This window comes from Salmo salar, chromosome ssa12 (assembly GCF_905237065.1).
Source record: "Salmo salar chromosome ssa12, Ssal_v3.1, whole genome shotgun sequence".
Classification (NCBI taxonomy): Eukaryota; Metazoa; Chordata; class Actinopteri; order Salmoniformes; family Salmonidae; genus Salmo; species Salmo salar.
In genome coordinates, this window is record NC_059453.1 from 96,985,559 (window position 1) to 97,002,671 (window position 17,113).

The 17,113-nt window shown below is 44.5% G+C and overlaps 1 protein-coding gene across 1 annotated transcript in view; it reads left to right on the top strand.

Annotated features, from left to right (window-relative positions):
- Positions 1 to 14,263: 14,263 nt before the first annotated feature.
- LOC106566226 (amphoterin-induced protein 3) overlaps positions 14,264 to 17,113 on the top strand; it is a 44,098-nt gene continuing 41,248 nt past the window's right edge. Inside the window, exon 1 of the mRNA XM_045692150.1 lies at positions 14,264 to 16,144. Within this exon, the coding sequence (XP_045548106.1) occupies positions 14,264 to 16,144 (1,881 nt within the window). The remainder of the gene's footprint in view (positions 16,145 to 17,113) is intronic.

Here is a 17,113-nt window from a genome sequence, read left to right on the forward strand (position 1 = left end):
ACAGAAGCAATTCAGATACAGCTTTTCTATGCTTTTGAAACTGCAAATCCTCTTGGATCAAAACGGGGAATACATAAATTAGGAGCAATCTATTTCACCTGATGGAATTTTCCTCCAAAAGTTTCTGCTTAATATTCATTTAGTTGCTTTATTTCATGCCCAAGACGTTAAAACATACGGCTTTTCTAAAATACTTGATCCAATTGTGCAGGATATTAAAGTACTTGAGAGGGATGGAATTATGGTCCCCTTGTATGATCAACCAGTGTATGGAACTATTGTCCCAAGTTACAGGTGACAACCTTGGTCTTCACTGTTTATTTGGTTTTGTTGAATCATTCAGTGCCAGGTATTGTTGCCGCTTTTGTCTTGCTGAGAAAGAGGAGGTTCAGACTGAATTTGATGAAGATTCCACCCTAGATAGTTACGCAAACTCGAGCACTTCACACAGAACACTGCCAAAAAAAAGGAGACAAATCCCAGCATTTGATATATAGATGTCTTACAGTTGTGATGATTTAAGTTTGTTTACTGTCCCATACTGTTTCCAGTGACTCTAAAAACGGCACTGTAAACTCTTTAAAACCAAGATGTATTGTATTGCAATATTAGCTTTTTGGAGAAGGTGAAGAGTTTTTTAAAACTTTTAATTAAGGGGGGACAGATGCCAAAATGTCATTTTAGAGGCCCCTATTTTATCAGTGTTTTTGATATGTGAGATGCCAGTTTCACAAAATCCTCCATGTCATTGTTAGATGTATTGAATTGCAATACTGAGCTTTTTTATGTACATGAACAGAGGCCAACATTTCATTTCTGTCCACAATTGTATTTATCAGTATGTTAATGTATGTAATGCAAATGTCTTACATTTAAGAAAAAAGTGCTTTGTTAAATATTTACTTCTGATTTATTGACTAAATGTAGTTGTACAAATGCTACTCTTGACTGATAATATTCAATTATATATTGAATGAATTGGCAGTAGAGTTGTTTCCATGTTACTCTAAATAGAGTAAATTACAGTTTGCAGAGTTAAATATAAACACTGAATAGAGTAGAAATAACCCTGAAAATTGAACTCTGCAACAAGAGTACTTTTTAAGGCTAATCATAAGACGGTGCTGGCTAAAGCTAAAACTGGCGAGTATTGTTATCCACGTCGGCACCAACGATGTCAGGATGAAACAGTCAGAGGTCACCAAGCACAACATAGCTTCAGCGTGTAAATCAGCTAGAAAGATGTGTCGGCATCGATTAATTGTCTCTGGCCCCCTCCCAGTTAGGGGGAGTGATGAGCTCTACAGCAGAGTCTCATAACTCAATCGCTGGTTGAAAACTGTTTTCTGCCCCTCCCAAAAGATAGAATTTGTAGATAATTGGCCCTCTTTCTGGGACTCACCCACAAACAGGACCAAGCCTGGCCTGTTGAGGAGTGACGGACTCCATCCTAGCTGGAGGGGTGCTCTCATCTTATCTACGAACATAGACAGGGCTCTAACTCCTCTAGCTCCACAATGAAATAGGGTGCAGGCCAGGCAGCAGGCTGTTAGCCAGCCTGCCAGCTTAGTGGAGTCTGCCACTAGCACAGTCAGCGTAGTCAGCTCAGCTTTCCCCATTGAGACCGTGTCTGTGCCTCGATCTAGGTTGGGCAAAATTAAAAATGGCGGTGTTCACTTTAGCAATCTCACTAGTATAAAGACCTCCTCCATTCCTGCCATTATTGAAAGAGATTGTGATACCTCACATCTCAAAATTGGGTTACTTAATGTTAGATCCCTCACTTCCAAGGCAGTTATAGTCAATGAACTAATCACTGATAATAATCTTGATGTGATTGGCCTGACTGAAACATGGCTTAAGCCTGATGAATTTACTGTGTTAAATGAGGCCTCACCCCCTGGTTACACTAGTGACCATACCCCCGTGCATCCGGCAAAGGCGGAGGTGTTGCTAACATTTACGATAGCAAATTTCAATTTACAAAAAAAAAAACAATGACATTTTCGTCTTTTGAGCTTCTAGTCATGAAATCTATGCAGCCTACTCACTCACTTTTTATAGCTACTGTTTACAGGCCTCCTGGGCCATATGCAGTGTTCCTCACTGAGTTCCCTGAATTCCTATCGGATCTTGTAGTCATAGCAGATAATATTCTAATTTTTGGTGACTTTAACATTCACATGGAAAAGTCCACAGACCCACTCCAAAAGGCTTTCGGAACCATCATCGACTCAGTGGGTTTTGTCCAACATGTCTCTGGACCTACTCACTGCCACAGTCATACTCTGGACCTAGTTTTGTCCCATGGAATAAATGTTGTGGATCTTAATGTTTTTCCTCATAATCCTGGACTATCGGACCACCATTTTATTACTTTTGCAATTGCAACAAATAATCTGCTCAGACCCCAACCAAGGAGCATTAAAAGTCGTGCTATAAATTCTCAGACAACCCAAAGATTCCTTGATGCCCTTCCAGACTGCCTCTGCCTACCCAAGGACGTCAGAGGACAAAAATCAGTTAACCACCTAACCGAGGAACTCAATTTAACCTTGCGCAATACCCTAGATGCAGTTGCACCCCTAAAAACTAAAAACATTTGTCATAAGAAACTAGCTCCCTGGTATACAGAAAATAAAGGAGCTCTGAAGCAAGCTTCCAGAAAATTGGAACGGAAATGGCGCCACACCAAACTGGAAGTCTTCCGACTAGCTTGGAAAGACAGTACCGTGCAGTATCGAAGAGCCCTCACTGCTGCTCGATCATCCTATTTTTCCAACTTAATTGAGGAAAATAAGAACAATCCGAAATTTCTTTTTGATACTGTCGCAAAGCTAACTAAAAAGCAGCCTTCGCAAATGGAGGATGGCTTTCACTTCAGCAGTAATACATTTATGAACTTCTTTGAGGAAAAGATAATGATCATTAGAAAGCAAATTACAGACTCCTCTTTAAATCTGGGTATTCCTCCAAAGCTCCATTGTCCTGAGTCTACACAACTCTGCCAGGACCTAGGATCAAGGGAGATACTAAAGTGTTTTAGTACTATATCTCTTGACACAATGATGAAAATAATCATGGCCTCCAAACCCTCAAGCTGCATACTGGACCCTATTCCAACTAAACTACTGAAAGAGCTGCTTCCTGTGCTTGGCCCTCCTATGTTGAACATAATAAACGGCTCTCTATCCACCGGATGTGTACCAAGCTCACTAAAAGTGGCAGTAATAAAGCCTCTCTTGAAAAAGCCGAATCTTGATCCAGAAATTATAAAAAAACTTTCAGCCTATATCGAATCTTCCATTCCTCTCAAAAATTTTAGAAAAAGCTGTTGCACAGCAACTCACTGCCTTCCTGAAGACAAACAATGTATACGAAATGCTTCAGTCTGGTTTTAGACCCCATCATAGCACTGAGACTGCACTTGTGAAGGTGGTAAATGACCTTTTAATGACGTCAGACCGAGGCTCTGCATCTGTCCTCGTGCTGCTAGATCTTAGTGCCGCTTTTGATACCATCGATCACCACATTCTTTTGGAGAGATTGGAAACCCAAATTGGTCTACATGGACAAGTTCTGGCCTGGTTTAGATCTTATCTGTCGGAAAGATATCAGTTTGTCTCTGTGAATGGTTTGTCCTCTGACAAATCAATTGTAAATGTCGGTGTTGCTCAAGGTTCCGTTTTAGGACCACTATTGTTTTCACTATATATTTTACCTCTTGGGGATGTCATTCGAAAACATAATGTTAAATTTCACTGCTATGCGGACGACACACAGCTGTACATTTCAATGAAACATGGTGAAGCCCCAAAATTGCCCTCGCTAGAAGCCTGTGTTTCAGACATAAAGAAGTGGATGGCTGCAAACTTTCTACTTTTAAACTCGGACAAAACAGAGATGCTTGTTCTAGGTCCCAAGAAACAAAGAGATCTTCTGTTGAATCTGACAATTAATCTGGATGGTTGTACAGTCGTCTCAAATAAAACTGTGAAGGACCTCAGCGTTACTCTGGACCCTGATCTCTCTTTTGAAGAACATATCAAGACTGTTTCAAGGACAGCTTTTTTCCATCTAGAAACTTTCTGTCCAAAAATGACGCAGAAAAATGTATCCATGCTTTTGTTACTTCTAGGCTGGACTACTGCAATGCTCTACTTTCCGGCTACCCGGATAAAGCACTAAATAAACTTCAGTTAGTGCTAAATACGGCTGCTAGAATCCTGACTAGAACCAAAAAATTTGATCATATTACTCCAGTGCTAGCCTCCCTACACTGGCTTCCTGTTAAGGCAAGGGCTGATTTCAAGGTTTTACTGCTAACCTACAAAGCATTACATGGGCTTGCTCCTACCTATCTTTCCGATTTGGTCCTGCCGTACATACCTACATGTACGCTACGGTCACAAGACGCAGGCCTCCTAATTGTCCCTAGAATTTCTAAGCAAACTGCTGGAGGTAGGGCTTTCTCCTATAGAGCTCCATTTTTATGGAATGGTCTGCCTACCAATGTGAGAGACGCAGACTCAGTCTCAACGTTTAAGTCTTTACTGAAGACTTATCTCTTCAGTAGGTCCTATGATTAAGTATAGTCTGACCCAGGAGTGTGAAGGTGAACGGAAAGGCTGGAGCAACGAACCGCCCTTGCTGTCTCTGCCTTGCCGGTTCCCCTCTTTCCACTGGGATTCTCTGCCTCTAACCCTTTTACAGGGGCTGAGTCACTGGCTTACTGGTGTTCTTCCATGCCGTCCATGGGAGGGGTGCGTCACTTTAGTGGGTTGAGTCACTGACGTGGTCTTCCTGTCTGGGTTGGCGCCCCCCCTTGGGTTGTGCCATGGCGGAGATCGTTGTGGGCTATACTCGGCCTTGTCTTAGGACGGTAAGTTGGTGGTTGGAGACATCCCTCTAGTGGTGTGGGGGCTGTGCTTTGGCAAAGTGGGTGGGGTTATATCCTGCCTGTTTGGCCCTGTCCGGGGTATCATCGGATGGGGCCACAGTGTCTTCTGATCCCTCCTGTCTCAGCCTCCAGTATTTATGCTGCAGTAGTTTATGTGTCGGGGGCTAGGGTCAGTCTGTTACATCTGGAGTATTTCTCTTGTCTTATCCGGTGTCCTGTGTGAATTTAAATATGCTCTCTCTAATTCTCTCTTTCTCTCTTTCTGTCTTTCTCTCGGAGGACCTGAGCCCTAGGACCATGCCTCAGGACTACCTGGTATGATGACTCCTTGCTGTCCCCAGTCCACCTGGCCGTGCTGCTGCTCCAGTTTCAATTGTTCTGCCTGCGGCTATGGAACCCTGACCTGTTCACCGGACGTGCTTGTTGCACCCTCGACAACTACTATGATTATTATTATTTGACCATGCTGGTCATTTATGAACATTTTAACATCTTGACCATGTTCTCTTATAATATCCACCCTGCACAGCCAGAAGAGGACTGGCCACCCCTCATAGCCTGGTTCCTCTCTAGGTTTCTTCCTAGGTTTTTGGCCTTTCTAGGGAGTTTTTCCTAGGGAGTTTTTCCTAGCCACCGTGCTTCTTTCACATGCTTTGCTTTCTGTTTGGGGTTTTAGGCTGGGTTTCTGTACAGCACTTTGAGATATCAGCTGATGTACGAAGGGCTATATAAAAATAAATTTGATTGATTTGATTTACTCTATTTAGACTGGGACCAAATGTTATCTTTTGTAGAGTATAATTGAATTCAATTTGAATAAAATTGACTCAGATAAATTTACTGTGTATAAATGTTATATTCTTGTATTGCTACTGATGTATCATCAAATCAATTATCTAAGTGAGTCTCAGAAATGGCTAATATATGAATGTTATGTGATGTTAGCAAGTTATTGATTTCATGAACCTTATTTCTAAGGCTACATGTATTAATATTAATATGGGCTATTTTCAGACGTTTCCTGGTTAACTTATCAGAGATAAGAATAAGGAAAAGAGCAAACAAAGCAAGATAAATAATATTCATTCAGCAGTCCATTAATCAATTGGTGTGTGTGTGTGTGTGCTGCGGGGTTGAAGCGACGAACACATATTCTTGGCTCTCTCATCCCTTCCAGGCTTTTGGGAGGGAGGGTGGACAATGTGTCTGTCATAGCGGATGTACGCAATGTTCCCACGCGCTCTGGCAGCTTTCATGGCTGGGATCAGTTCTTTCCTCTTCTGGCGCACAGTTTCAGGATAGTCCTCGTTGAGGAAGTTAAACGTTCCTCTCAAGTTCTTGGCTCTTTCCAGAACAGCTACCTTGTCCTTGAACCTCAGGAACTTGACCACTATCGGCCTGGGCCTGTCAGCTGGACCGTTGGTGGGTTTTCCAGTCCTGTGGGCGCCCTCCACATCAATCTTCCTGTGGTCCATCTTGAATTTCTCAGAGATCATTTCCCTCATTTTGTCCTCAGACTCCATCCAGGTCTCTTGTGGAGATTCTGCAATTTTGCCCACAGCCATGTTGTTTTGCCTTGTCCCTCGAGATAGTCCAACTTATCTGTCATTGTTATCATGGATTCACACACAGAACTGATGTCCTCTCTCAATGACTTACAGATTGCTGTCATCTTGCTTTTCTCCTGTTTGAACTCGTCGAGCTGACCCTGGGAGAACTGCAAACTGTTCTTCAGGTCCTGGACCCGTCTGGTCAGGTTGTCCATTCTTTTATTAGCAGAATCAACAAGTATTTGGACAAAACACATAACTATTTTCTTGTTGTTGTAACAATTGCTTATAGGTCTCTATTTGTTTGTTTAAAAGATCCTTCACGTGAGAGACACCACTGGCACTGTCCTCAACGGTACTCCCGCCGGCTTTGGTCTTTGTCATGGTAGTTAGCAACATATATTAGGCTGTTACTCCTCGCAGTTCCAGACAGGGAAGGTCGCGGGGCAATTCGAAAACAACAAACAGCAGGGATCTAGACAGCCACAACCAGGGACAATCCACGGTCCCAGCTACAATGGCTAACCGTGTCATAGCTGCGTTCAAGAACACCTCGCTAGCTTGATGTCCAGCTAGCTAGCAGCTAGCCTACCTGTGACGCCAAATAGCTCCTCAGACCCGTCCTTGGTCGGCAGGATCACTGGAAGGTTACAAGAAGTCCCAGCAACTGATGCCAACTGCATCGCGGGATCCAACAGAAGAAGCTAGGTAGCTACCAAGAACTTTCTAATATACTTTTAAACAACAAACTTTCCAAACAAACAAAACCGAGCTCTTCCTCATTCTGCGTAAAACAGGAAGTGACAAAGTCGTGTGCAATACAGTCTTTGACTGATCAACAAGTCATGTTATATTGAGAGATTTGACTGATCGACAAGGTAGGTTGTTGTCACACCCTGATCTGTTTCACCTGTCTTGGTGAATGTCTCCACCCACCTCCAGGTGTCTCATGTTTTCCCCATTAGTCCCCGGTGTATTTATCCTTGTGTTTCCTGTCTCTCTGTGCCAGTTCGTCTTGTTTTCCCTATTAGTCCCAGGTGTATTTATCCCTGTGTTTCCTGTCTCTGTGCCAGTTCCTCCTGTTTTGCCAAGTCAACCAGCGTTTCTCCTAGCTCCTATTTTTCCCCGTCTCTGTTTTTTCCTAGCCCTCCTGGTTTTGACCTTTTCCTGTCCTAACGACGAATCCTCCTGCCTGACCACTCTGCCTGTTCTGACCTCGAGCCTGCCTATCGCCTGGTATTGTTTGGACTTGGACCTGTTCACTGAAGCCCTGCCTGTCCCGACCTCAAACCTACCTATTGCCTGTCGTTCTGCCCCTGAACAAGGCAGTTAACCTCTTGGGGCTAGGTGGGACGCTAGCGTGCCACCCGTGGTGCACTCCATCAACAGCAGGTGCATTTCAAGAGCGGCAAATTTGAATCCAAATAAATGTCAAAATTCAAATTTTTCAAAAATACAACTATGTTACACCATTTGAAAGATAAACATCTCCTTAATCTAACCACGTTTTACGATTTCAAAAAGGTTTTACGGCGAAAGCATAAATTTAGAGTATGTTAGGACAGTACATTTCCAAGAGTTGTGTGTAATGTTTTGTCAAGTCAAAGACAGGGTCACCAAAACCATAAAACCAGCTAAAATGATACACTAACCTTTTACAATCTCCATCAGATGACACTCCTAGGACATTATGTTAGACAATGCATGCATTTTTAGTTCTATCAAGTTGATATTTATATCCAAAAACAGCGTTTTACTATGGCATTGATGTTGAGGAAATCGTTTCCCTCCAATAACCGGCAGTCAAGTCAGCGTCACAAATTAAATAATTAAAATTAGAAAACATTGGTAAAATATTATATTGTCATTTAAAGAATTATAGATTTACATCTTTTGAACGCAATCAACTTGCCAGATTTAAAAATAACCTTACTGGGAAATCACACTTTGCAATAATCTGAGCACTGTGCCCAGAAAAATACGCGTTGCGATACAGACTAGACGTCATGTTGGGGAGATCTAAAATCGAAAATACTATGTAAATAATCCATTACCTTTGATTCTCTTCATCAGATGTCACTTCCAGGTATCACAGGTCCATAACGAATGTAGTTTTGTTCAAAAAAGCTCATCATTTATGTCCAAAAATCTCCGTCTCGTTAGCACATGATGTAAGCCAGCCGGACTTCTCGTCATGAACGAGGGGAAAAAATATATTTCCGTTCGTTCAAACATGTCAAACGTTGTATAGCATAAATCATTAGGGCCTTTTTAACCAGAACATGAATAATATTCAAGGTGGACGAATGCATAGTCTTTTATAACGTATTGGAACGAGGGTACCCAACATGAAGTAGCGCCAGGTGTCTAATGGGACATCACCGTTCCATGGCTCTTGTTCGGTCAGATCTCCCTCCAGAAGACTCAAAACACTTTGTAAAGGCTGGTGACATCTAGTGGAAGCAATAGGAAGTGCCAAAATATTCCTAAACCCCTGTGTTTTTCAATGGGATAGGTTTAAAGTCAATACAACACATCAGGTATCCACTTCCTGTCAGAAAATGTCTCAGGGTTTTGCCTGCCAAATGAGTTCTGTTATACTCACAGACACCATTCAAACAGTTTTGGAAACTTTAGAGTGTTTTCTATCCATATATAATAAGTATATGCATATTCTAGTTACTGGGTAGGATTAGTAACCAGATTAAATCGGGTACATTTTTTTTATCCAGACGTGCAAATGCTGCCCCCTAGACCCAACAGGTTAACCCACTGTTCCTAAGCCGTCATTGTAAATAAGAATTTGTTCTTAACTGACTTGCCTAGTTAAATGAAGGTTATCGGGCCCTATATACAATTAAATAAATTCTTCAATTGAAAATTACAATGAAGTGCTTGAAAAAGTCCCTGAATTTGATTTGCCAATGCCTTCATGAAGCCTTCTTAAAAGATGGCCCAAGGCCTATGTTTTTTTATTTTACCTTTATTTAACTAGGCAAGTCAGTCAAGAACAAATTCTTATTTTCAATGACGGCCTAGGAACAGTGGGTTAACTGCCTTGTTCAGGGGGAGAAGGACAGATTTGTACCTTGTCAGCTCGGGGATTCAAACTTGCAACCTTTCAGTTACTAGCCCAACGCTCTAACCACTAGGCTACCCTGCTGCCCCACGTGGTTGTATAGATGGAGTTAAGGTATAATTTGTATATATTCACTTTTATTCCTCTAAGTACACGTGTATATATTAATAAAATAAAAAATACAAAATAAACATTTATTTATAGAAAGACCCAAGTGACCTCAGTCGCTAAGCAATTGCTAAGCAATTGTCCATTCATGAATTTAGAATAAATTAAGCGTTCCTATAATACGGATTCACTATCTTTTCACGAACAATTGAACACATAACCCAACCCAACACAGAGCAAAAAATGTTTACAAATAATGAAAATACCGCTTGGAAAAAGTGGAATCAGTCGATAAAGTCAGTCAAATCCAATCTGCAAACCATAGGAGATTTGTAGTTTTCCAACAATAGAAATGAGTGTATCTGACTTTTGATAATCTTATGGCACAGCTATAATATGATAAATGATTCAGTAGAATAGAATAAATAATTTCCCATAAGTATAATAAAGGAAGGCACAACTTATAGTCCAATATTCACACATGTATTGGGGAAGGGGAGAGAGAGAGAGTGAGAGTGTGTTGGAAGAAAAACATACAACATTTTAAATCCATGTACACAAACAACAAGTATGTAGTTAAAATTGGCAATAAAAACAGAGAGGTCTTTCTTCAGGTCTGTGGGGTGAGACAGGGATGCAGTTTGAGCCCCACCCTCTTCAACATTTATATCAATGAATTGGCGAGGGCACTAGAACGGTCTGCAGCACCTGGCCTCACCTTACTGGACTCTGAAATCAAATGTCTACTGTTTGCTGATGATCTGGTGCTTCTGTATCCAACCAAGAAGAGCCTTCTATGCCATCAAAAGGAACATAAAACTCAACATCCCAGTTAGGATCTGGCTAAAAATACTTCAATCAGTCACAGAACCCATTGCCCTCTATGTTTGTGAGGTCTGGGGTCCACTCACAAACCAATAATTGACAAAATGGGACAAACACCCAGTTGAGACTCTGCATGCAGTATTCTGCTAAAATATACTTATTGTTCTATGCAAAACCCCAAACAATGCATGCAGAGCGGAATTAGAACTATACGCGCTAGATATAAAATTCCAGAAAAGAGCTGTTAAATTCTACAAGCACCTGAAGGGAAGCGATGCTCACACACTCCACCACAAAGCCCTCACCTACAGAGAGAGGAACCTAGAGATGAGTCCGCTCTGCCAGTTGGTCCTGGGGCTCTGTTCACAAACACAAACAGACCCCACAGAGTCCCAGTACAGCAACACAATTAGACCCAACCAAATTATGAGAAAACAAAAAGATCCTTCTTTGATACACCAGAAAGAATCAACTGAAAAATGGAGCAAATTGGAATCCTATCTTGCTCTAAAAAGAGAGTAGATAGTGTCAGAATACCTGACCACTGTGACTGACCCATGACGCTCTCCCATAAGATTGGCTGGTGAGTAAAACCAGCCAAAAGTGGACCATGAAGCTCTCCCATAAGATTGGCTAATGAGTAAAACCAGCCAATAGGGGACCATGAAGCTCTCCCATAAGATTGGCTGGTGAGTAAAACCAGCCAATAGGGGAACATAATGCTCTCCCAGAAGTTTGGCTGGTGAGTAAAACCAGCCAATAGGGGACCATGAAGCTCTCCCAGAAGATTGGCTGGTGCCTAAAACCTGCACATTCAGACAAACAAAAGGTCGCAGAAAGCCTACTTCATTTTTCTTTTCTTTTTAATTATTTTCATTGCATCAGGGATAACTTCTACAGACGTATCGGCTTTGCAGCCTTCTTCAGTGACTGACCCAAAATTAAGAAAATCTTTGACTTATGTACAGACTCAGTGAGCATAGCCTTGCTATAGGCAGACCTGGCTCTCAAGAGAAGACAGGATATATGCCCACTTTCTAGAAAACGAGGTGGAAACTAAGCTGCACTTCCTAACCTCCTGCCAAATTTCATGACCACATTAGAGAGACGTATTTCCCACATATTACACAGATCCTCAAAGAATTAAAAAACAAATCAAACATTGATTAACTCCAATATCTATTAGGTGAAATACCACAGTTCCATCACAGCAGCAAGATTTGTGACCTTTTGCCACAAGAAAAGTGCAACCAGTGAAAAACAAACACGATTGTAAATACAACCCATATTTATGTTAATTTATTTTAAAATATTTGCACATTGTTACAACACTGTACATGTCCATAATATAACATTTGAAATGTCTCTATTATGTCGAAACTTTTGTGAGTGTAATGTTTACTGTTCATTTCTGATTGTTTTTTTTCACTTTTGTTTATTTATTTCACTTGCTTTGGCAATGTAAACATATGTTTCCCATGCCCATAAAGCCCCTTGAATTGAAAGAGAGAGATAGGGAGAGGAAGAGGAAGAGAAAGAGCGAGAGAAAGAGAGAGAGAGAGAGAGATAGTGAGAGGGAGAGAAGAGCGAGAGAGAGAGAGATTGTGAAGGAGGCGCCATATGAGGCTGAGGGAGAGAGCAGTCAAACTTCACAGTGAATGGGGTGGAAAGCGGGAGGGACAAGCTCAAACGCAGGGAGGATTAAATGAGAGCGCGAGAGATGGTGAGAGAGAGCACGAGAGAGAGAGAGAGAGCAAGAGAGAGAGCGAGAGCGCGAAAGAGAGCGAGAGAAAGAGCAAGAGAGAGAGAGAGAGAGCTAGAGAGAGAGAGTGAGATGCGTAGTGTAGCGGTGGGATAGGACCAGAAGCAGCTCCACACACACGACACAACGCAGAGCAGCCACACAGAGACGAAGTCACAGCCCTCCCTCACACTCATCTCACTGGATACTACAGCAACCTGTCCTATCGTAGATGTTTCACTGGATACTACAGTATATCATCATCCTAAACTGTAGCATACTACAGACAACCTGAGCAGAGGAAAACACTCAACTAGTTTTACAACTTTTCTTTTGGACACCGGTGTCTCAGATAAAACCCTGACGATGAGAGTCAATTATTTATTACGTTTATTGCAGCAGAGTGTGCAGCTTATCTTTTCTAAAAGACTCCTTCCTGTGTGATCGGAGGAGAAGACGGGAAGACAGAAGATTCTGGAGGTTTTGTTTGCCTACTATCAAGGAGAGTCAGTTTTTTTTTCTATAACGGATACTGGGCTCCTGAGGAGGGTGTTTCTATAAATAATATTGGGCTTCGTTCGATAAATCATCCGCCAGCTCAAGGAGAGAGAAGATTGTTTGTATTGACCAAGAGAGAGAGAGGGGTGAGTGAAACCTGAACTGCCTATCTGTGCAGCTGGCTATATGAATGTGTTAAGTGGGCTGGACAGAATGCTGACTTTTTTCAAACCCATCCCTCGCTCTCTCTGTGCCCGCACTGTCTGTCGCAGACAGCTGGGTTAGTGACTCGTCTGACTGGATAAAAGGACATTAGATTATAACATAAAGAAAAAGGTCACGAGAGGGAGAGGAGACGGCAGTGGACTACGTCTTCCCCAGACATGGTGTTGACATCAAAGCAGGTGTTCATTTTTCAAAAGAAAAAAAAAAGCTAAGATAAACTTTATCGGACAATAAGTTGACTCTTTAAAGCTGATTTCTTCAGCTCGCTGGAGAGAGAACTACAACTGTCCACTTCCGTGGACCGTAAAGATAATAAATGGACAATAAAGTATTCTTCTTTGAAACGGAAAAAGAACTACAACAGAATGGCTTGTCTATAAAGCTTACCAAGGACCATTAAGAGAGAGGATTCCAGCAGGACTCTAGCAGCCTTTCCACGTGTTTTTATTATAGCTCTGAAGAGAGAGGAAGTCGTCAGACCAGCGTACAGTTTTAACAGGGTGTCTGATGAGTACTGCCACAGCAACAGTTCCAAGAGTGGATCTAATGAGACATTGACATGGTATTTATGGACTTTTGAGTAGGTGAGGAGTATAAACTTAATCCACTTTCAGCTATTACTGAGCTGTGATGCAGAAGTACATTAACCCTAATCCACTTTCAGCTATCACTGAGCGGTGATGCAGAAGTACAGTAAACCTAAACCACTTTCAGCTATCACTGAGCTGTGATGCAGAAGATCAGTACATCCCCAGAGCCAAATAATGATCATGGGCTTTTCGTCAGGGATCATTGTATTCCCCTCATCTTTCCGTCACATGAAATTAACAAACCCAACCAGGGCAGGGACTGAGTGACCTTTGAGCCCCAAACCCAACCAGGGCAGGGACTGAGTGACCTTTGAGCCCCAAACCCAACCAGGGCAGGGACTGAGTGACCTTTGAGCCCCAAACCCAACCAGGGCAGGGACAGAGTGACCTTTGAGGCTATTGAACTAGTTATTTTCTCCTCTCTGTTTTTCCGGCCCAGTGGAAAGGCAGGCCGTTCTGGCAGCTGTCAATCTACTGCTGTTATTAACTGTAGCTGCCATATTCCCCAACCAATCCAAGCTCCTGTTGAGACAGAAACAGTACAACAACTCCCAACTCCACTCCCATTGGGAAACAGAGAGGGAGACATAGAGACAGAGAGAGAAAGAGAGAGAAAGCACCAACCAAACTCCTATTGAGACATAGAGAGACTTTACACTCACCAAAACAGAGACCGTGCACCTAACCAAGCCCCACGGACGGACGTACAGATTCCACGCCTGGCCACTCTCCCGTCACATCGGTACCATGTTCTGGTCTCAGAGTGTAGCTGCCCCTCTGGTGCTGGTGTTGAACCCTCTCCTCCTAGTGTTGCTGCTGCAACAGCAGGTAGCTGAGGCTGAGGTCTGGGCTGAGGATGAGGTCTGGGCTGAGGCCGAGACGGGGACTGATGCTGGGGTTGGGGCTGGGGTCTGGGCTGATGCTGGGGTCGGGGCTGAGGCCGGGGCTGAGGCCGGGGTCTGGGTTGATGCTGGAGTTGGGGCTGAGGCCGGAGCTGAGGCCGGGGTCGGGGCTGAGGCTGGGGTCGGGGGTGAAGCTGTGGCTGAGGCTGGGGTCGTGGCTGAGGTCGGGGCTAAGGCTGGGGTCGGGGCTGATTCTGGGGTTGGGGCTGGGGTCATGGCTAAGGCTGAGGTCAGAGCTGAGGCTGGGGTTGGGGCTGGGGCTGAGGCTGTGACTGAGGCTGGGGTCGGGGCTGATTCTGGGGTCGGTGCTGGGGTCAGGGCTAAAGCTGGGGTTGGGGCTGAGGCCGGGGATGAGGCCGGACCTGGGGCTGAGGCCAGTTTTGGGACTTGTTTGGCTGGGGTCGGGGCTAGTGAGGCCGGGGATGTGGCTGAGGTCGGGGCTAGTGAGGCTGAGGCCGAGGTCAGCAGCTGTCCCAAGGGATGCCTGTGTTGCTCCGACATCCTCAGCTGCGCCGACCAGGGTCTGAAGGCGCTGCCCTCCATGCTGCACGCATACATCACCACCCTAGACCTCAACTACAACCACCTGACTGAGTTGAAGGAGGGAAGCTTTGCCACGCTGCCCCGTCTGGAGTCCCTCCGCCTGGCTCACAACCGGCTGAAATGCCTCGAGGCCGGAACCTTCCGGAACAGCAGCTCGCTACGGCAACTGGACCTGTCGTCCAATCAGCTAGACAAAGTGGATGTGCACTACTTCCTGGAGCTGACAGGATTGGAGGAGCTGCTGCTCTTCAACAACCGCATTGTTCGGGTGGAGAGCAAGGCCCTGGCTGCGCTCGGCAACCTGCGCAAGGCCTACATCAGCCATAACCACCTCACGGACTTCCCATTCTTCTCCATCCAGGAGGACAGCCATCCCTTCCTGGCCACCATGGACCTGTCCTCCAACAGCATGTCCAAACTCCCCCTGGTGGACATCGAGACCCTGCCGGTGGCCTTGCAGAGTGGACTCTTCCTTCATAACAACACCCTGATCTGCGAGTGCAAAATGTACAACATGTTCCGGCGCTGGGAACTGAAAGGATTCACCTCCATCAGGGATTTTCGTGAGGAGTACACCTGCCTGGTGTATGGGGAACGCAAGGCCTCCGTTAAGTTTTTCCAGCACAGACGCTTCTTTGAACTGAACTTAAACTGCAGTTCGGCGGTGGCTGGAGTTGTCAGGGAGCCTGAGGGCAGCCTGCTGGTGTACGAAGGAGATGGCGTGGTTCTGGACTGTCACACCACACTCAGAGGACAGCACCTGACCTACCTGTGGGTGTCGCCTCACCATGGAGCCGGTGCTCCGCCGGAGAACAACGGCACTCTCCGCATGCACGCCAATGGCAGCCTGGAGATCGTATCAGCACAAGTTGAGGACTCCGGCGTGTACTGGTGCAAGGTCTTTGACACAGTCAAGAGGAACGAGTCATGGGAGGTCAACGTGACAGTGTTGATGCGGCACGACGAGGCCGAGCCCTTCAACACGGGATTTACGACCCTCATAGGGTGCGTGACGACACTCGTCCTGGTCCTCATGTACCTCTACCTGACCCCCTGCCGCTGTTGGTGCCGCAAGCAGCCCCCGCCGCCGGGTACCCCCAGCCCCGCCAACGACCAGTGCAGCGCCCAGTCCTCGATCCTGACCCCCCCCCCACTCACCACCACTGAGGGCCCAGGCCGCAAGGTCAGTAACAACAAGCATGTGGTGTTTCTGGAGCCCATCAAAGAGGTGTAGAACGGCCGGCTAATGGGCGGTTTTAGTTTTGAGGCACCCCATCACCTCAGTCTTCTGACTCACCCATTGTGCCATAACACCAGACAGACAGCCATCTCCTACTGTACCTTCCCTCTACCCAACACCTCCCTCCTCTACTCCACCCCACTCCCAGAAAAAGTTTGTTGGGCTACCCACCAGGCAGGGAGTTAGACACTGCCTCTCATTGTAGGGGTAAGGCAGCAGAGATAAAGAGAGGGAGTAGGGAAAGAGGCAGAGAGGCAGAAATAGAGATATTAAGGGGAGGTAGGGAGACAGAAAGCAAGACAGTGAAAGAGAGCAGAGAAATGAAAACCCAGCATAAACTCAACTGGCCCAGACAGGTTTGACTGGACTGCTTTTCAGAGGAGTAAAGCTGCAAGGAGCCTGCGTACTGAGTGAGAAACAGAGACACTGGGTTAGGGTGACTTTCCCAAAGTGTCGTGGTTTTTCAGAAATCCAGATTTGAAGACTCCTGGAATTACGAGGGGGAATATGAAGGAAATCAGGGTATTATCCAAGCAGGATTTCTGGAAAAATCATGGAATTTATGGAAAGTTACCTGAATTTTGTAACCCAACACTGGGTGAATATCTATAACAAAACAAAACAGGATAGAGCTGTCCCTCTTAGCACGGCTTGAACCCTTCAATAAACCATATCTACTGTATGGATGCTTTGTCTAGAAACATAAAATCAATCAGCCATAATTGTACATCTTGAAAAGTTTTTTTTTATAGCAAGTCAGATTATCAGAATCAGATCTATAAATTATACACTTTAGAAGTAAGTACGATAGAGAAAATGTCATTTGAAACCCCACTGTAACCCTGTTGAATACCTTTGCTGTTGATTACAAAGAAAAGGAATAAACAGAAAATACAGTATGTGTGTAGAACG